General features: G+C 44.7%; 2 protein-coding genes across 2 annotated transcripts in view; both read right to left on the reverse strand.

Annotated features, from left to right (window-relative positions):
* Prss46p overlaps positions 1-8,859 on the reverse strand; it is a 15,741-nt gene extending 6,882 nt beyond the window's left edge. The window contains exons 1-4 of the mRNA XM_008830874.1: positions 8,775-8,859; positions 4,652-4,829; positions 4,224-4,483; positions 2,720-2,883 (exon numbers count right to left, since the gene is read on the reverse strand). Of these exons, the coding sequence (XP_008829096.1) occupies positions 2,720-2,883; positions 4,224-4,483; positions 4,652-4,829; positions 8,775-8,859 (687 nt within the window). The remainder of the gene's footprint in view (positions 1-2,719; positions 2,884-4,223; positions 4,484-4,651; positions 4,830-8,774) is intronic.
* Positions 8,860-16,433: 7,574 nt separating this feature from the next.
* Positions 16,434-22,204, reverse strand: part of Prss45p — a 17,561-nt gene continuing 11,790 nt past the window's right edge. Inside the window, 4 exon segments of the mRNA XM_008830880.2 lie at positions 16,434-16,724; positions 17,027-17,190; positions 18,104-18,378; positions 18,866-19,013. Coding sequence (XP_008829102.2) covers positions 16,434-16,724; positions 17,027-17,190; positions 18,104-18,378; positions 18,866-19,013 — 878 coding nt within the window.

Here is a 22,204-nt window from a genome sequence, read left to right on the forward strand (position 1 = left end):
TAATATAAAATATTTAAAACTGGATAACAATAAAATGTTACCTATCAAAATTTATAGCACAAACTGAGGCGATATTTAGAAGAAACTTTATAATCACAAATACTTCTATTAGAAGGAAGACCAAAGATAAACTGTCTAGGCGTCCAGCTCCAGAAAGAAGTGCAAGATGGCTCAGCCTGACAACTTGAGTTCACTTCTTGGGACCCACAGGGTGGAAGGAGAGAACTGACTCATTCAAGTTATCTCTGACTGCCACAGCCATACACTGTGGCATGCACACACACCCTGCATAAATAAGTAAATAAATACATAAATAATTTTTATGTGTATGAGTGTTTCACCTACATGTATGTAAGTGCACCTATGCATAGAATGCCCATGGAAGCCAGAAGGAGGTGTTGGATCCCCTAAGCTGGAGTTATACACAATTGTTAACTGCCATGTGGGTGCTAGGAACCAAACCTGGGTCCTCTGCAAGAGCAGCCAGTGCTCTAGCTGCTGGGTAATCTCTCTAGCCCTGATAATTTTATTTTATTTTTTAAGAAAAAAATTGGTCTATTTCTGAGGTGGTACATTCAGTGCAGGAAATGGCTTTTTTATAATTGACACTAGAATAATGGTTAATCCACATGAGGAAATAAATGAAAATTGATTCCTAGTTTTCATCATTCACAAAATGAATGCCACATGGGTTCAAAATGTGGAACCCAAAAGTTCTAAACTTTTAGGAAGAAAATATGGAATGTCTTTATGTACATCAAGGAAAAGAAGGACTTTTGTTTTTGCTTCTTTATGGTTTTATTTTTTCTTTCACTTCCCTACATAGCGCAGGTTGGTCTTGAACTTGTGATCCTCCTGCCTCAACCTCCAAAGAACTGGGACTATACACCACCATACCTGGCCAGGATTTCTTAAATAAGTCACAAAATGCATAAACCAAAAAGAAAACATGACATGTTTCACCAAGATAAAAACTAGATATTGTTTAGCAAAGGACAACATAAAAAAGATAAATGGAAAACTGGCAGAAGACTCAAAATGTAATAAACTCAGCATCTGTGATGGCTAATCCTGGGTGTCAACTTGATTGGATCCGAGATTAACTGAAATGAAAGAGATCTTCTTGATTGGATCATCTAAAGCCGGAAGACACACCCTAAATGTGGGCGTTACCTTCTGATGGCAGCCGATATAAAAGACCAAGGCAGAGGAGAACACGGGGCTTTTGGGGGCTTGCCTTCTCTCTCTCTGGTGAGTTCATCTTGCTGCTGTAGACTGAAGACTAGCTGATATTTTGGAATTTGTCAGACCTTCAGCACCGGATTGGGACTACTGAGACATCCAGCCTTGTGGACTGAGGGACTACAGATTCTCAGCCTCTCCAGTATGGTGCAGCCATTGTTGGACTACTCGGACTCTATCCTGTGAGCTAAGCTGATAAATCTCTATACATATTCATTCTACTGCTTCTGTTTCTTTGGAGAACCCTGACTAATACAGTATCCAAAATATAAAAAATACTAAAAAGAAAAAGACAAACAGAAAAATATACAGCTTACCTGACTCAGCAATTAAAGAAGAATCAAGAAGGTGAATAAATAGGAAAGATGCACAGGGCACTGGTAACTGGGAATATGCATGTTGCAACGACATGGGGCACTTATTTCTCATCCATCATAATAGAAAACATGTTATAGTTTGGCAGTACCAAAAGCTGGCAAGTTATGGAACAATGAGACTCTCAAATACTGCTCTAAGAATATAGATTAAGGGCTGGGTGTAGTGCCGCATGCCTTTAATCCCAACACTCCGGAGGCAGAGGCAGGTGGATCTCTGTGAGTTCAAGGCCAGCCTGGTCTCCATAGCGAATCCAGGCCAGCTGGGGCTACAAGGAGACCGTCTCAAAAAGACCAAAAAGAAAAAAAAAAAGAATATAGACTAAGAAATCACTTTGGGACCCTCATAGTGGCTAACAACTGTCCATAACTTCAATTCCAAGGGATCTGGCACCTTCTTCTGACCTCCGAGGGCATTGTATGACGTGGATACACTTACACATATGCAGGCAATACACTCATACATATAAAATAAAAATAATTAATTAATTAATTTTTTAAAAGAAATCACTTTGGGGAGCTGGAGAGACTGCTCATGGATTAAGAGCACTGAATGCTCTTGCAGAGGACCAGGGCTCAGTTGGCAGCACCCACATGCAGACTAACAATTTACTGTAGTTCCAAGGGATCTGATGCCTTCTTCTGACCTCTGTGGGCATTCTATACACTGGTGCACTTACATTCAGACAAAACACTCATAAACATTAAAAATTTTAAAAAAAGAAATCACTTTGGAAGCCAAGTCGGCAATCACTATTACAAAGAAAGGAAAAAGTCAGGCATTGGTGGTTTGCACCTGTAATCCCACCATAGGAAGATTGCTGTGACTTGAGGCAAGCTTAGGCTACATAGTGAGTTCAAGGCCAGCCTGGACCATAGAGTGAGACTCTGTCTCAAAAAATTAAACAACAATCAAAAAGACAAAGAAAGATACAGCCTCTGATCTATGTGACAGGGACAAAGAGCATTTCACCCCTCTTTTACATACTAGGAAATGGAAACTCAGAGGAGTGAGATTTTTTTACTGAGTCTCCCAAGGCCACGTGAAAAGGAAAACATGAGCCCCTAAAGCCTTTTCCCTGCCCTAACTACACATGCCATACCTGACAAGTGTCCAGGCCCCATTCTGAGCTTGTGCACAGCATGTCGTTCCCAATAAACTTCTTCTGGTCCTTCAACAGGAGGAATTGGTACCGGTGATTGCAGATTTCAGTGCTCACAATCCTGACAGCCAAGCCCTGGAGACTGTAGGAGGTGTTGGAGGTCCCTACAGACAGAAAGATCTAGTCATCAATCTCAACTTTTGGACCTATTTCCAGTTCAGAGTCATCCGTGCTTGTAAATTGAGAAGCAGGGCCATTTCTTGAGACATTGATTTATAAAGGTTGCAGCTCACAGCCTGCATTAAAGGTCCCTACTCATTAAGGAAGCTAAACAAAAGTCTTCCAAAGGACTTGGAGTGGAAGCCATGCTTCCTCAATATTTCCGCAATAATACAGGTTCTGTGAGAGTATGCATTGGTCCTGGGCAAAGTGGTCAGACCCTAGGGCCTAGATGTGATACCTGCTAAAAGGCAGGCCCCACAAATGACCCTAGGTAGGACCCCCCGCAGAAACACCAACAGGGCCAGATCTCTGGAAATTATGGTTATATACTGACCAGAGAGGCTACCTCAATGTTTCAGGACCTATTAAGGTCATGGTCTTCAAGACAACTGCAGATACAGACCCCTATATATAGCCAGAGATGAATTTCCTATCATGCTGCAGACCAAGGACTTGGCACTGCAACAGGTACATCAAGCCTGATGACCTGAATTGGATCCCTGGGACCTACATGGCAGAAGGAGAGAACAGACTCCCACAGGTTGACCTCCATGTGTACACTGTGGCCCATGCACTTACATACACACACACACACACACACAATCAATCAATCAATCAATATCAATCAATCAATCAACCAATCAATCAATAATAAAAATAAGGGTTGGAAAAATGGCCCAGCAATTAAGAGTACTGACTGCTCTTTGGTTCCCAGGACCCATATGGTGATTAACTTCCAGAGGGATCCAAAATCCTCTTCTGATCTCCTCAGACATTGCATGACAAGGGTACACTTACAGACATGCAGGCAAAACACTCATACACTTGAAATTAAATAATACAATAGAAAATTTTTACTTAACTTTGGAGACTGAGGTCCATACAGGTCACTTGTCTGTCTCTTTTTAAATATATTTTATTTATTCTTTTTATTGTATATATATATATGTGAGTGCACTCGTGTCATGCAATGCCACGGAGGTCAGAAGAGGGCTTTAGATTCCCCTGGAACTGGAGTTAAGGACGGTTCATAGCTGCCATGTGGGTGCTGGGAATCAAACCCAGGGCCTCTGCAAGAGCAGTCAGTGCTCTTAACCACTGATCCATCTCTCCAGCCCCTACTATATTAGAATATGCTATTCTTATACTAGAATACTGTGCATATGGAATATGCATTAGGAATATGAAAGTGCTCAGGAAATGCTTGCAAATGACTGAGTATGTAAAGAAATGAGTAACCGCAGAGACATGTGTCTTGGGACCATTACTCTCCTGCACTCACCTTTAGATTTTTCATGTCCCCACCCGATGACCCAGCACATGGTGCCAATAGTTAGCTTGAAATTGTTGCTGGGGAGGCAGATGGGCTGGACGAGGGGGGACCAGGAGACAGGGTCCTTGAGCTTCAGGAGGGCAATGTCCTCAGACATGTGATTCTTGAAGTTCTCATGAATGGTGATGCCAGTGAGCAGGAGCTCAGAGCTGTTGTCTGGGAGGTATTCAACGCCCACCTTCACAGAGTACTGACTGGGGTTCTTGGATCTGCAGGCCCAGATAAGAGAAACATTACCATCCATGAGACCATCCATGAGTTCTGAGCACTGAGCCATCCAGGGCCAGGCCCTCTACTCCCAGATCCCCAGATTCACCAAGGTTTCCCAGGCATGAAAGCAAATCTCCTGGACCAAGGCAAGCCCCACCCAAACTGACCTTTGTAAGCAGTGTGCAGCTGTGAGGATCCACTGGCGGTGGATGAGGGAACCACTGCAGACATACATTCCCAGGAACAGGATGCTCACCTGCCATGGCCACTTGCCTACCTCCACCACCTTCCCCTTTATCACCTTGCAGAAGACATTGGTTTGACCACAGGTCCAGAACCAGGGCTCTGAGGAAAGAGGCAAAGAGAGGGCTATAAAGGGCAGCCTTCACTCCACTGATGACAGCAGACTGTCAAAACATTTCTTCAGCTGTGTCCCAAGCAGTCGCTGCCACCTCCATTAAGTGGTAAGGAGCTGATCCTACACCTCAAAACTGGCATCCACAGACCTAGTGGTAGCAGGTGGTCCACACTAATAAAGAAAGCCCCCAAACAATACGGACCAGACAAACTGTCTGAGGCTCGTTATAAGCCATCATCCCAGGACTAATTTTTGCCCATAGTTTACACAGGGGACAAGACTCCTGTTAAGTGTATCCAAAAGTACATGGACAGTGATGTTGTGTTGTACAACTGCAGCTGTGGATCACACCCTGGAGACAGAGGCTTGTTTCTGTCTTTCTTGCCTCTCACTGGCCTCAAGATCAGGGATGTAAGGACAGGAGATTGCACTAAACTGAATTGAAGAAAAGATTGAGATTTTATTTATTTCTGTTTTTCTTCTTCCTTTATTTTTATTTGTTAATCTAAAATTTTTTTCATTTATTATTTTATGTGTATGTGTGTATTGCCTGCATGTAGGCAAGTGCACCCGTGTTGTACAATGCCCACAGAGGTCAGAAGAGGCTGTCGGATCCCCTGGGACTGGAGTTACGGACAGTTGTTAGCTGCCATATGGGTGCTGGGATTCAACCCTGGGTCTCCTGCAAGAACAACCAGTGTTCTTAACCGCTGAGCCATCTCTCCAGCCCTTTATTTGTTAATTTTAAGACAGGGTCTCATGTAGCTCAGAATGGCCAGCCCAAGTAACTGAGGATAATGTTGAACTGCTTTTCCTGCTTCCACCTCCTGAGTGCTGGGATTACAGGTGTGCACCACCACAAGTGAGACTGAGAATTTTTTTCTTTTAATGAGACCAGCCTGGACTAGTATTTAATATTCTTCATGAGAATTTAAAAACTTATAACTGGGGGCTGGAGAGATGGCTCAGCAGTTAAGAGCACTGGCTGCTCTTGCAGAGGACCAGTGTTTGGTTCCCAGTACCCACATGCCAGTTAACAACCATCAGTTAACTCCAGTTCCAGGAGATCTGATGCCCTCTTCTGGCCTCCTTTGGTATTACATAATATGGGAGCACTTAAGTGCAGGAAAACTACTTACACAGATAAAATAAAAAATTTAAATAACTGAATATCACAAAGGAAAAGAAAGGGAGAAATATTCTATAAGTGAGGGTTAGAGAATGAGATTAAGGAAAAATAAAAAGATTTATTTATAGCCTGCTGCCAGTCTGAGCTGTTCAGTAAGCTGTCACGTGTGATCATAGATCTCTTCATACGGGTGGAGCTGGACATACTGCACTAGCACAAGCTGTCGTGACACAGAGTCTGTCCTTGGCAGTACACCATGCAGTGTGGATCTGTATCAGGACTCAGTAAGCAGCCAAGGCACTGGTCTAGGGGAGTGGGTGGTGGGTGGTGGCTGAGGAACAATGGATATCTATGGTGAATTGTACATCTTAGCAGAAACATCAACTAGGCCCCACCTTGTTGAAATCACTATGGTGTGGGTGTAATTTGAGTACCCCTCCAAAGGTCCATATGTAAAGGCTGGGCACTCAGGGAGTGATGTAGGAAGGTGCTAGAGACCTTTAAGATGTGGGGTCTAGGTCTGGGGAGAGAGCCAACATTGTACAAACATGAGGACCTGAGTTTGGATTCCTAGCCAGACATGGCAGCAGACATCTGTACCCCAACTGCTGGAGGACAGAGAAAGACAGGAAGATTCTGGGAGTTCTCAGGATGGCCAGTCTAAATGAAGCAAAGAACTCCAAGTCCAGTGAAAGACCTTGTCTCAAAACGAAGGTGGAGATATGATTGAGAAAGACATCCTGATGTCAGCCTCTGGCCTCTATATGTGCCCACATAGCTGAGGGCTCTCACATGTGCATACACACACTAAGGGGTGAGGTCTAGCAGAGGTCTTTAGGTCACTGAGGACGTGTTCTCAAAAGAGACTGTGGGACCCCACCTATCCTCTCTGCTTCCTCATTTTAGACCTGAGTACTCATTCCTAGGACAGGCACTTGCTGCTTTTATTTGAAGGTTCTCTCTCACCGTCCACCTCTACCCCATATGACAGATCTTAGACTTTGAATTTTGAAAACTGTGAGCTAAATATACCTCTTTTCTTCCTTTGTAGCCTGTCTCAGGGATTTCCTTGTAGCAGCACAAAACTAATACACAAATCATCCATGTTTGAGCTCATTCATACGACGAGGCCCAGAGCCACTATCAGGTGCAAATGGCCAGTTCCCTTGCCATAGGCTTGCGGCCTACTTTCAACTAGTGACCTTCTACAGGGATCCACATGCACTCCACGAACTCCCAATCTCCACAGGGTGCAGTCTTACTTTCTTGCTGAGGTTCCTGTCCACATATCGTCCCACTGCCTGTCCTATTTTCTCATCTCCCAAAGGGAGCCACTTTTCTGGACCCCCTCATATACCATGGTGAGCTCACAGATGCCTTCCATTCTGATTAGTTTGTCCCAATCAAGACTGTTCCTTGCTGGTAGGCAGGAGAGGCCATAAGAAGCTGGCCCTTTCCTTTCTCATAAAGCTGTGGCCCTAGAAAGCCAGATTATGCAAAAAAAAAAAAAAAAAAAGGAGCTCCAACATCTCCACAGGCAGTGAGGATGACCCTCCCTTCAATGTTCCCCACCCTCTGAGGATCTTTGGGTCTCTTCAGATCTCAAGATCTGAAAAGCAGCTCTCTTCAGATCTTGTGTCCAAGACCACACTGACTCCATCCTCCTTCCACTAAACCTTATAAAGGACTTTAAGGATTCTGCTCTGGAGATGCCAGCACCAGGTACTTGCACCTGGTACTAAGCACAGAAGGCAAACAGGGTGGGGGTGGGGACATGATGGATTATTTGTAGGTGCAATATGTTGCAGATCAATCTTGTTACCATTCCATATGCAGTCAGTGGTTCATTCCAGAAGCTAAGAACCATCACTTACAAACAGGATCCTTATATTCTTTTCCACATTCAGACATGGCCACCAGAAGATATATATTGGCTTTATGGACTCCATTCCTATAAGGCCATAACCAACATGCATTCCCCTCACCAGAGGCACAACATTCAATGACTGCACTCGCACCTGTGGCCACACATATCCTAAATCATCCCAAAACATCACTAACACTTGAGAGGTATACAGTGAAGTTCAGGGTTGAAGACCACCCATTTATTCAGTCACTCACTCATTCAATGAGGCACTTATCCAGGAGAGAGAGTGTCACACAGTGATGGAAAAAGATAGTACCTGAGTTGGAGGATACATTTCCCACTCAGTCACCACCCCAGATCAAGCACAAAATATCTGACTAACAAGTGACTTGAAGTAGGGCTGCTACCACAGAAACCACCTGTGGTAACTGGTGAGGATGGTAGCCTGGTTAGCCTCTACCACCCAAACTTTTCAATCCCAAAGAATCTATTGAAAACTGGTTTTGAATTCTGGTTCCACCACTCATAAGCCTCTGAAACTCTCTGGGTCTGGGTTCCCTGTCTGAAAGAGTGGCCCCACTACACAGCGTTGAGGTGTAAGCCGTCTCACCAGGGCTTGGTAGAATGAATGGGCACTCTCACCTCAGTTTGTGTCACAAGTCCTGAACCTCCAAGACACATTCATCTATACCATAGATGTCAGTTTGTTCCCCATTTTTGTTCCTTCATGTGTTTGTGGTCACCATGGAAATTGGAGCTGGCCGCACACTGTAATGGGTCATGTGGGTCTCTGTAAGGTCACAGCCCACACCCATTCTATCAGTCTACTGAGGATGTACCCATCTTAGTGTTGACAGATGGAGGCTCTGCAGCCATGAAGACAACTGATGTAGACACCAGGCAGTCACAGCCCTCCTGCTTCTGCCCATGCCCTACCTTCCATAAAGGGCTGAGTCCCAAGTCTGGCAGAAGCAAGTGGGGATGGAAGAAGACCCTGAGGATCCACTGATCCACACTCCATGGCAAGGAGATGTCCAGCCCTTTTACTGTTCCTTATATTATAACAAGAGGGCAGAGTTGACAGGCATCTCCATGGTGCAAGGATTCTAGAACTCACGGTTCTCTACCCCCAAGTTGGGGGCTTATGTCTGCTGAAGCCCCTTGAGGGCCTGCCACAACCATGAAGTCCATGAAGTGAGGTTAACAGGAACCTCCCTGGGCCTGTGACTGTGCCTGGCCCATGGCAATGTTCCTTGAGCCCAGCACTTAGCAGTGTACCTGATGCCCATGGGGGCCTTGATGGTGCCCCCATACCTAGCCCGTGACCTCGTCATTTGTCTGGCTCCTGTTAGCACTAGATATGTGGTTTGTGACAGTGTCTATGGCTGGCCTATGAAACACCCCTAGTGATGAGCCCCTAGAGGTATAGAAACTGAGGCATGACCAATTCCTATAGTGTATGATTGCTGTGCAACCAAGATTTCCTTTTTCCCTTGGACTGTGTTTTCAAAAAGAGCGGCTCCTGAGTAGAGGGAGGCCGGGTGGGTGGGTGTGGGCTAGTTAGATGGCTTCTTCACACAAAGTGGCTTGCAGGCTTCAGTCTTTATCAATCAGCAGAATGAATGACATCTTGGGACACCTCTGCACCCCTTCACCGAAGTACTTTCTTCTCTAAGGATCTGTGCACTTCACATGGCCCATGAGGGTCTCTCACTGCTGCTATAGCCCGTTGCCAGTGTTGTTAAGGGCATGATATGACAGCGTTTTTCACATGATGTTGAGGGAGATGAACTGGCATGAATGTTGGAAAAAATTGAAACTATCTAGTAGGGCAGTAGATGTATGGATGCCACAACCCAACCTTAGCTCCTAGAAACAATCGAAGTGGCAAGGAAGATTGCACAAGACTCTTCATAGCGGGCTTTGGGGGTGCCTCACTGGAACCTGTCCAGCTGCTGCTTCAGAGTATAGATGGGAGATTGCTCACTGGCACTGAAAATGGACGGTCTGTGGCCGGGCTGCGCATAGCTCCTCGACAGTCCCATGAACAAACATACTGAGGGAATGAAGTCACACACAGAAGAGCACCTGCTGGGTGATGTTTGAAACAAGCCAGACAATGTTTTAGGAATGTGTGGTACAAAATTAAGGAACTGGCAATGCCTACAACCAGATGACCTCAACGTGATAGAAAGACACAGAAAACAGAGACAAGGTGGGTAGAGAACATCCAAGAAGAAAAACCTTACCAACCTAATTGTCTCTGTGGAAAATAATGCTTTCTTTCATAAATTTCTCTTCAGGGAGGGCAGGGGACGACTGATCAATAAAACAAAGATAACCAAATAACAATTAAGCACATTTGTTATCAGAATTAATCCAAATGTATAAAATTATACTTTAATTTTTTAACTTATTTGTTTTAAGTGTATGAGTGTTTTACCTGCATGTATGTAAGTGTGCCATGTTCCTGCAGTGTCCATGGAGGCCAGAGGGCATTGGATCCCCTGCCATGTGGGTGCTGGGAACCAAACCCAGGGCCTCTACAAGAGAAATGAGTGCTCTTAACCACTGAGTCATTTCTCCAGCCTATAAAATTCTACTTTAATTTTTTAAATTTTATTTATCATTTTTATTATATGTGTATGAGTGTACTGCCTACGCATATGTAAGTGCACCTGTATCGTGAAATACCCATGGAGGCAGAAGAGAGCATCAGATTCCCCTGGAACTGGAGTGATGGATGATTGTTAGTCCCCATGTAGGTGTTGGGAAGTGAACCTGGGTCCTCTGTAAGAGCAGCCAGTGCTCTTGACTGCTGAGCCATCGCTCCAGCCCTAAAATTCTACCTTTTCTTTTCTTTTCTTTTTTCTTTTCTTTTCTTTTTTGAAACAAGACCTCCCTGTAGCCACAACTGGCCTGGATCTCGCTATGGAGACCAAGCTGGCCTTGATCTCACAGAAATCTGCCTGCCTCTGCCTCTGCCTTCCAAGTGCTGGGTTTAGAAGTGTGCACCACCACACCCAGTTCAGTTCCAAAATTCTACTTTTAAAAGACAGATTTTTATATTGGGTAGAAAAAATAATCGCTCACATTCTACTTATTAGAGACATACCTAAAACAAAGGCAAATGAGGGAGTAAAAGTAAAAAGATGGGCAAAAATATGTTATATATATGTAAAAATAGAAATGGCGAGGCTAGAGAGAAGGCTCAGGGTTATGAGCACTGACTGCTGTTGCAGAGGACTCAGGTTCAGTTCCCAGCACCCGTATGGCAGCTAACATCCATCCTTAACTCCTGTTCCAGGAAATCCTACGCCTTCTTCTGGTCTCTGCCTATACCAGACATGTATGTGGTGCACTTATATATACACAAGAAAAACTCTCATACACATAAAAATAAATAAAATCTTTGAAAAGTATGCGGGCTCCAATGGTGGGGGGAGGCTATGGGAGGGTGCCATTTGGGAGGCAGGTATAAAGATGCATAAAATTGTTTGGGATGTTCTGTATGAAATACACACACAAAAAATCAATCAATAAAAGTATAAATGACAGGGCTGGAGTGATAGCTCAGTCATTGAGAGCAATGGTTGCTCTTGCAGAGGACCCGGATTCAATTCCCACTACCCACATGGCAGCTAACAACCATTCATAACTCCAGTTCCAGGGGATCCGACGCCCTCTTCTGACCTCTGCTGTCATTGCATGACATGGGTGGGCTTAATATACATGCAATACACTCATACACATAAAATAAAAATAAACAGAAATGACAATGCTATCTGATAAAAATAATTCGGCAACCAGGTATAGTGGACTGCACCTGTTCAAGGGAGGAGGAGGCAGGAGGATCAGTTCAAGGGCATGCTCAACTATGCAGAAAGTTCAAAGTCAGCCTGACATGCATGAAGCTGTATCTCAAAAAGTAAACTAACAAGCAACAAAAGTGATTCAGAAGTTTTTAAAGAAAAAGATTACCTTGTATTTTAAAAATGTAAATTGCAGTGTGTTATATGTCCCGTAACATAAGATTCTGTGCAGCAATGAAATAAAATCAACCAGCGTGCAGAAAAGCGGTTCATGAGACATTGAAAACCCTCATTTGCAGTGGCAGTCTCTTCCAGTTCCCTGTCATTCTAGGACGGAATAGCCACGGTCATCTGCACACTAGACTAAGAAAACCACAACCTCCACGTTTTCTAAATGCTCAGTGAACCTGAACTACATCTTTTACCATGATACAATGAAGCAAGGATTTAATAATGAACAAGAGTAAATGAAACAAACCAAATTATTTTCAATTTAAAAAAATAAACTTTGTTGGGTTTTGAAGCTGTAGCTGAATTCATTCACTATACCAAAAAATAAATAGGAAATGAAATTATGAGATAGTCTATGTTAAATTATTTTGAAGAAAGAGACATGTTAAACTATTTAGCAAGTATTAATAATTAGAGTACTGCATTTTAAAGACACTGAGTATGCCTAAGAAAAATTCATAATGTTAAAAGAATTTATTATTGAATAACAAAGGGTAAAAATAAATTAAATACTCAAATCATATACAAAAAGTACAAACTAAATCCAAGGAAAGCCTACAGGAAACATGTACAAAATAAAAAATTAAGTCAAACCTGGTGATGCAGACCTGTAATCCCAGTTCCTAGAGAGGCTGAGGCAGGAGAAAAACATGAGTTCCAGGCCAGTCTGAACTCTAGAGTAAGTTCAAGGCCGGCCTAGGCAACTTAATGAGATCCTGTCTCAAAAAGTAAAAAGAGGGCTAGAGATTTAGTTAAGTGGTAGATTACTTGCCTAGCATATGTGAGGGCCCTGGGTTCAATCACAATGAATTAGTAATAAATTAAAAAATAAAATAAAATGATAGTTAATTAGAAGAATGTCCAGAATGAGAATGGACTCTATTAAATTTGGACCTTTGAGAGGCTGGGGAGATGGTTCAGTGGGTAAACTACTTGCTATGCAAGCTCTGAGGACCTGAGTTCAAATCCCCAGAACCCACATAAAGCTAGTAGTGCTCATGTCTGTTATCTCTGGAAGCTCATGGGACAGCTAGCCTGACGTGCCCAGAAGAAGTCGTGCAAGCCTGGTGACCTGAGTTCAGTTCCTCGAACCCACATAAAAGCAGAGAGAATGGACTCCACAAAGTTGTCCTCTGACTTCGACACCCACACCATAGCACGCGTACCCACACATATACATCACAATACACACCCACACACTAATAAATTATTTTTTTTAAACCGAGAGACCTTGTCTCAAATGAGGTAGAATTGAGGACTGTCCTATTGCTGTGATAAGACACTCCACCCAAAGCCACCTTGGAAGGAAAAGGCTTATTGCATCTTATAGCTGCTTACTGGCTTGCTCAGTTACCTTTCTTATACAGCCCAGGCCCACCTGCCCAGGGATGGCACCAGCAACTTCACTTCACTCAACAATCAAGGAAATGCCTCACAGACATGTCCACAGGCCAATCTGATAGAGGTAATGCACCAACTAACGTTCCCTCTTCCCAGGTGTGGCAAGTTGAAACCTGACGCTATCCAGCACAAGGTTGTTCTGGGGTTATTCTCTGACCTCTACACATGTGGTATGGCACACATATACCGCCATTCACACACAAATGTGCACGTACACACATGTACACAAAAATGTTAAAAATAATAAAAATAAACTGTATCTGAAAAAAAACTATTAAATAGGACAAAATGCATATTTTTACATGGTCAGTGTGTGGCCCACTATGGTGGAACAGCAGGCATGAATGAGCCTTGCACTCCTACCAACATGGCTTTGAAACATACAAATCAAGAATAGTAAGAACTCAGATGGGGGTGATGGCTCATGTCTGTCTCCCAGCACTTTGGAGCCAGGAGCATCACTACAAGTTCAAGGCCAGCTTGGCCTACGTACAAGTTTCAGGCCAGGCAGGGCTACACAGCAAGACCCTGTCCCAAAAAAGTGGAAAAACCATATAATGTTCATTATATTGATAAATTGATAGGTTGTTTGAGCTTGTGGAGAAGCTGGTTCTGGAAGCAGGGCTGCCTCCACCTGCACTTCAGACTTAAGCATGTTTGTCTCAAAGCATCCTCCAAGGCCCCTTGTGTGGGATGGGCTGGCCCCTTCATTCTGTGGCAGGGAAGGAAGAGAATAGCAAAAGGCCCAAGAGTAAAAACATGGTGCTCTTTGAGAACAGCTGGAAAGTGATCATTTCCAACCCAGGTTACTCCTGTTTAATCCCATGATGTAAAACTGCTGTGTTAGGAAAGAAAACAAGACACCCAACTGTGGGAAGCTCATCCATGGAGAGAGAGAAAACTCAATCAAGAACTCAGCTGACTGCCTCAACTCCCCCAGTCAGTTTTTGCTACATTTTGTGAGCATGGATGTAATGATGCTATCTCTATCTGTTGCTATTTGTTCTTTTACTTGGAAGCATCACCTGAGGGAGCACACTGCTCTGACTGCGACTCTCCGTAGGGATCTTCAGCTGGCTGCCTTAAAGGGGCTATCAGTCAATTTTTTTATATATATTTTATTTATAATTTTTATTTTACATGTATGAGTGCATTACTTGCATGTAGATAGGTGCACCCATGTTGTGCAATGCCTGTGGAGGTCAGAAGAGGGTGCTGGATCCCCTGGAATTGGAGGTATGGATGGTTGTTAGCCACCATGTGGGTGCTAGAAATCAAACCCACGTCCTCTGCAAGAACAGTCAGTGCTCTTAACTGCTGAGCTATCTCTTCAGCCCCACAGTCAATTTCTTTTCAAAAAATATCTATTTTATGTGTGTGTTCCTGAGTGTCTAAGTGCACCACATGTGTGCAAGTGCCTGCAGAGGTCAGAAGAGGGTGTCAGAACCTCAGGAACTGGAGTGACACAGGATTGTGTGCTGCCATGTGGGTGCCGGGAATTAAACTCTGATCCTCCGCAAGAGCAGTAAAGGCTCTTAACCTCTGAGTCATCTCTCCAGCCCCCTTGATATTTTGCTATCTATCTATCAAACTATCTTATTTTCTGCTTGCTACATACTTAATAAATTCATTCAAAACCAAAAGTATGGCTATTGTAGATTGTTCTCCAAAGCATACAAAGCATCCAAGAAGAAATGGACAATCTTTACTTCCTGTGATAAACCTCTCAGAAATCAACAGATTATGTAGACATAAAGCACATGAGGGGTTGAATTGATTTGGTTTGGGTTTGGGTCTTTTTTTTTTTTAAACCGGGTCTCCCTGTAGCCCCAGCTGGTCTAAAATTCACTATGTAGACCAGGCTGGCCTCAATTTCACAGAGACACCCCTCCTCCTCCATGCCTTTGCCTCCTGAGTGCTAGGATTAAAGGCGTGCACCACCATGCCTGGCATTGTTGAAATGATTTGAAGAACACAATTGACAAGCATGAACCAATCAGCTACAGCTCAAACTTTGTTCCAAAAAAAGGGCTTCAACTCAAATGCACATGAAATGCTCAAACTGAGCAAATATTAGGCTTTACTGTGTTTTTTATCTTTCTAAAATGAGTGCATAATACTTTCATGATCAATTTAAAGAAGAGACACAGAAAAGCAAGCTGAGTTTGGAGTACTGTCTCTGGATCATTCCTACTGTCAGCCTCCATGGCATATTTCAATGGCTCCCTGTTCAAATGGGACTTTACAGATGTAGAAACTGAAGCCACAGGCCCAGCCCCCTATTCCTCTGTCCCAGTACTAGAAACATTAAAAACCACAGAGAGACTCCTGGTGAAACCAACTCCAGGGGATTGTGGTGGTATGAATGAGAAGTGTCCCTCCAGTCTCAGTCTTTGAATACTTTGTTAGTTGGCAGTGCTGTTGGGGGTGGGTCATGGAATCTTTAGGAAGTGTGGCCTGCTGGAAGAAGTGTGTCCTGGGGGCAGAATTTGAGAGTTCACAGTCTTTCCCCATTTCCAGTTTCGCTCTCTCTGCTTCCTGTGTGTACATGGAGAAGTGAGCTCTCAGCTTTTTGTTTTGGCTGCCTCCTGCCATGCCTTCCACCACGGTGGACTCGTACCCCTCTGGAACCATAAGCCAAATAAAATCCCCCTTCTCGGCAGGGCGTGATAGCCCACGTCTTTAGTCCAAGCACTTGGGAGGTAGAGGCAGGTGGATCTCTGAATTCAAGGCCATCCTGGTCTGCACAGTAAGTCCCAGGCCAGCTGGGGCTACAGGGAGACCCTGTCTCTAAATGACAAAAAAATAATCTCCCTTCTCTAAATTGCCTTGGTCATGGTGATTTATCACAGCAACAGAAAAGTAACTAACACAAGGAGCTTCCCTCCCACCCATCCCAGCCCCCAGAGCCACCCCTAGAGAATGGGAAAAAAAGAATCAACTCATATTTGCACAAATTTAATCCCTGTCATGCTGGTCTTAGATTCCAGAACACTTCCAAGTCACACTCCCCTTCTCCTGGTCACCCAAGATCTCATTAGTCATCCACCACACCCCTCCCTGCAAAGGACCAAAGCAGGACCCAGGTTCTCCAGGGACCACTCCATAACCACCTTGACTCTGTGGAATATGGACACAGGCCCTTGCTCGATCATTCATCTGGTACCATTGAGTAGAGGCAAAGCAAGAAGAGGAAAGGGTGGAGAAGTCACTGGCCCACTGGGAGTTGCAGCAGCCAGGTCAGGAATAGGAGCCAGTAGGAGCTGCAGGGCCCTGACAATGCCCCATGGTTCACTTGCTTCTTGATCCATCTGGAATACTTGGTGAGGCGAGTGTACACGCCTGGATTCCATGGTTTGATGCAGGCTTTCTCCCATGACAACACCCCAGCCAGAATCCATCTGCCTTCAACTTCACAAGACAGTGGACCACCAGAGTCCCCCTGGGCAAAGACAAAGGAACAATGAAGGCTCTGCTGGGACTAGGAGCCCTGCATTGCCCACCCTCTCAGTTCCACTTGGAAGAGTGACTTCTCAAGGATCTCACTAACTGTGGCCCCTTTGGCTTCTCAGTTGGAGACAACACCTCCAAACTGCAGCCACTATCAGTCACAGGGGAAGGATGGTGAGATCAGAGCCTAGTGATGATAAAGAGAGAGGCCAAGTCAACCCTGTCCCAAGGACCAGGCTTCCACCTAGGACTCACCCCCAGAAGGAGAGTTGCCAGAATCCCTCAGAAACTCACATAGCACAAGTTCTCTCCATAATTCGTGGCACAGATCATGTTCTCCCGGACAAGGGGCACAATTCGAGGATAGAGGGACTTCTTGTGGTAAATCTGGTCACACCTTTTATTGTCCATGATGAACACCTCAGCCTCCTGCAGCTCTGGGGTCAGCGTCCAGTTGGCTGTGGAGGAGACTAAGGGATGAGCAGGGATTCTGGGCTCTGCCTTTCCTACCCTCCAGGTCACTCCAGGAGCTCCCTCCTGTCACGCCTGTGCTCCCAGACCTTCAAATGATCTTTCCTTTGTAGTAAGGACCCAACATGGCAAGCCCCTCCCCATATAAGGCTTTGATTTAGGATCCTTTAGGAAGATTTTACTGCTGAGCCCAGAAGGCCACCAAGTTCCAGTGCAGCCACTTACGACTTGGGATCCCAACCACACACGTGCTTTTTCTCTCCACACTGAACTTAGCAGAGGCTGTTCCTCAGCCATCACTGACATCTGCTACTTCTTTAGGCATATCAGGTCCTCTGTCTGCCCAGAGCTCAGCTCAGATCCCCTGGGCTTGATCCCAAGATCTCCTGATAAGATCTTTGCCATGTTTTGTTTTATTTTTGAAACAGAGTCTCCTATAACCCAGGCTGGCCTTGAGCTTATATAGCCTAGGCTGGCCTTGAACTCCTGATCCTCCTGTCTTCACCTCTCTAGTCCTAGAATTACAGGTGTTCACCATCACACCTGGCTTCTTTGTCACTTTCTGAATCAGCCTGTGTCCCACCCTCTACCCCTGTGACTTCCTTTCAGGCAGACATGCATTTCTAAGGCCAAGGGCTCAGTGTGTGGCAACTGCTTCATTGTGGCAAGTGAAGGAGATAGGAAGGGAGGAGCAAACTGATCACTCCCTGACCCCAACCCAGGCAGTAACAAGCCTGACTGAGATGCCTGCTTAAACTGTGACAACATGTAATCACCACATGAGGAATGTCTAACACTCCAAACCTAGGGGCCAAACACCACAGCCATAGCCTCCTGAGGGACACGACAGGGGATGGGGCAAGAAAGGCCCAAATGGGTACCCTACCCCATCCCACTCACCCAAGGAGCGCTGTTTAGCCTGGCTCCAGCCAGTCACCCAGCACTGAGTCCCAATCTTCAAGTTGAAGCCGGGCTCTGGGAGACAGATGGGCTTCACGTACTTGCTGAAAGTAACAGGAGTTTGAAGACGGAGAAGGGCGACATCATTTCTGATGAAAGTCCCGCCCCAGTAATTGGGGTGCACAATGATGTCAGTCACAGGAATCATCAGGGCCCCAGTGGAGCTCTTGGGCTGTAGCTTGGTGGTGCCAAGCATCACTGAGTATTCTTTGGAGCTACAGGAAACAGAGAACCCCATTTGGTAGACAGCAGCTTCCCACACAACTATGTACCTACCTCCTCACAGGACCCTCTCTCTCCCTTCTCAGAAGTCCTGCTTGACTTGCTATGTCCACCCCATCTGGCCTAATCCAGCCCTCTTATTGATTCAAGGGATATGGGTGTCACGTTGATTCAAGGGATATTGATTTAAGTCACATTGATTCAAAGGATATGGGTGTCAGTGCCCATGAATATTCTCTGAGGGTTCAGGAGTGGTGGTATCTGGGTTTTCCTGTGCCTAGCCTCTGTTGCTTAGAGGTTCTACCTCAGTTTAGTCTCTAGAGTCTATGAGATCCTGACTATGACCCTCCCTGTACCGGATGCCTCTTCCCACTCTTCTCTATCCTCCTTCTGCATTGTTTCACATACGTACTAAGGAAGCTGGGCTGGGGCCATTATAGCTCTGGGTCTTCAGACCTGGGATACATGGGCCACACTCACCCTTGGATGCAGTGAGCAGCAGACACCACCCAGCTGAAATCAATGAGGGAACCTCCACACACGTGCTCATTCTCTGTCCGGAGGCTTACCTCCCAGGGCCAATGTTGGATCTCATTCATGTTTTCTGGCCACCAGGGCTTGCCACAAACTTCAGGAACAAGCATGCCAGAGAGTACAGTGACTGCAGAGAGGTAAGCAAGAATGACTAGAACCAGTCACCTTCCAGGGTCAAGTTGCACAAGGCTGTAAGGCCAGGGGCTTCAACCTACTTCAAAGAGGGGAGACTAACAGAAGGGGAGAGAAGGACAGTGTCTACCAAGGGCACTAAACTAGACAAGAAATGACAGATAGAGATACCTCAGCAGGAGATACTGAGATTCACAGGGAGCAATCTATGCAGAACCTCAGAGTGACAGAGAAGCCGAGCAGGGCAGGAGCCTCAGGACGAGGAATGCTTTGCTTTGCTTTTTTCTGGTCTTTTTGAGACAGGGTCTCCCTGTAGCCCCAGCTGGCTTAGAACTCACTATGTAGACCAGGCTGGCCATGACCTCACAGAGGTCTGCCTGTCTTTGCCTCCTGAGTGCTGGGGCTAGAGATGTGCACCTTCACACCTGACAAGAAACGCTTTTTTTTTTTTTGCATCTGGACCATGCCTTTGAAAAGTCACAATGTTGACTGCATCTCTTTGATGCAAAAGGTCCCCATACTGCTCAGAGTCAAGAAAAGCTACAGATTTCTCTGCCATCTTTACCCTGAGTAGTGCAGAGCTAGCACACTCTGATTAGTTTGCCTACTGTTCTACCAGTCAAGTTATATGAATGTATGAATGGACATAGGTGCGGAGATTCTAAATACACTACAATGTGCCCTAACCATGTATAGATCCCCCAGAAGTGAATAAGAGGGTGGTCCCAGAAGTAAGAGGGTGGTCCCAGAAGTGAGAGGGCGGTCCCAGAAGTGAGAGGGCGGTCCCAGAAGTAAGAGGGGGGTCCCAGAAGTGAGAGGGTGGTCCCAGAAGTAAGAGGGTGGTCCCAGAAGTGAGAGGGCAGTCCCATATTGGAAGAGCTGCAGTGCATTCTCCACTTGAGTGTTTCTAATAATCTACAGTGACAAAGATCTGCCGTTACTCTCAACAGACAAAGAAAAAGAATTTGAAAATTTCAAAACAGGGGCTGGGGACATAGCTCAGTTGCTAGGGCGCTTGCCTAGCATGTAGAAGTCCTGAGCTTAATCATTAGCACCACAGAAACTGGTGATGCATACCTGTAATCCCAGCATTCAGGAGGCAGAAGCAGGAGGATCAGAAGTTCAAAGTCATCATGGACTACTACATAGCAAATTTGAGGCCAGCCTGGGATATATAAGATCATAACTCAAAAATGAAAAGGAAAGAAGAGAGGGAGGGAGGAAGGGACGGAGACAGGAAGGGAAGGGGAGGAAAAAATAAAAATTCAAAATATATTTAAGACTTTTACAAAAGCCAAGGAGCTGGAGAGATGACTCAGTGGTTAAGAGCACTTGCTGCTCTTCCATAGGACCCAGGTTTAATGCCCAGCACCCACATGGCAGATCACGACCATCTACAATTCGAGCTCCAGGGGATCCAACATTCTCCTCTGGCCTCCTCAAGCACTGCATGCGCATAGTATACTTACATACATAAAACAGAACTAAGGCAAACACTCACACGTAAAACAGAAGTTTTAAAAGTAAAGCTAGGCACACAAGGCAAAGGGGCTTGCTGCCAATCCTGATGACCTGAGTTTGATCCTCAGGGTCCACATGGTGGAAAAAGAGAATCAACTCCTGAAAGCTCTTCTCTGACCTCCACACCAGTGCTGTGAGCAAGTACAACACACACACACACACACACACACACACACACACACATACAAACACACATACACAAATGTTAAAAAGTAAAGTCTCAGAAAACCAGAAAGAGAAAGGAAATATTCAACTTTATAAAACTTAAATATCACAAACCTGTAACAAATACACATTAAAGGATGAGAGAGAGAGAGAGAGAGAGAGAGAGAGAGAGAGGAACTGTACCGTCAGAAGCCAGGACGAGGGTACTTTGTGGGGAGTACCCTTTTAATATACATATAATTACTCCAATGAAACAATTTTCTTTTAAAGTCACTAGCTTCTCTCTCCCAGTAAAACCAACTACAAAATATACTGGACATGCTTTCAGTAACACACAGAAATTAACCTAGCTAACATTACACAAGTACTGAATGGTAGAAACTAAAATTCTAACAAAAGACACAGAAAATAATGTTCCTTGCTCTTTAACAACGTGAATAAATATTTTAGATGTATTTTTCCCAGAATAATATCTACAAATTCATTTTCCACATTAGAATTTTTTTACACCTTGCCTTTGGGGAAGTGCACATAGTCATTGGATGTGGTCTTGGGTTTCATAACAGCATTTTCGAATGGGTGTATATTGTACTTTGAGACTTCCCCCACGTTCCCCCTCTCATTCCCCTTATCACCCCTTTGTCCTCCCATCATCCTTTTTTTCCCCTAGAGTTTCTATTTTCATAAAATCTAAGATCCACAAATGAGAGGAAATACGTGATATTTGTCTTTCTCCATGTTAGAATTTTTAAGAAACTTGACAGACTTACTCTAAAATTGATTTGTATCAATTTAAATGCCAGCACTCCAGGAGGCAGAGGCAGGTGAATCTCTGTGAGTTCAAGGCCGGCATAATCTATGTAGAAGTTCAAGGCCAGCTGGGGCTACATAGTGAGACCCTGTCTCAGAAACAACAACAGGGATAGGAGAGATGGCTCAGCAGTTAAGAGTGCCTGCTACTCTTCCAGAGGATCTGAGTTTTGTTCCCAGCACTCATGTCAGGCAGCTCACTACTGCCTGGAACTCTAGCTCCACAGGATCCAATGCCCTGGCCTCTGTAGGCATCCATGCACATGTCATACACACAGAGACACACATACATATACATAAATTTTAAAATAATAAAAATTAATCTAAATAAACAGCCGGGCTGGTGGCACATGCCTTTAATCCCAGCACTTGGGAGGCAGAGACAGGCGGATTTCTGTGAGTTCAAGGCCAGCCTGGTCTACATAGTGAGTTCCAGGACAGCTGGGGCTACAGGGAGACCCTAAAAAGACCAAAAAAAAAAAAAGAAATATTATAACCAGGAACATATATGCACCCAATTTCATAAAAACAATAACTTTAAATATTAACGGACTGAATCCCCTGGTTAAAAGACACAGACTAGGTGAATGGATTAAGAAACAAAACCCATCTTTTTGTTGTCTGTAAGAAACTCATCTTACTTTCAAGGACAGACAG

Source organism: Nannospalax galili, unplaced genomic scaffold (assembly GCF_000622305.1).
Source record: "Nannospalax galili isolate Female #2095 unplaced genomic scaffold, S.galili_v1.0 scaffold1050, whole genome shotgun sequence".
NCBI lineage: Eukaryota > Metazoa > Chordata > Mammalia > Rodentia > Spalacidae > Nannospalax > Nannospalax galili.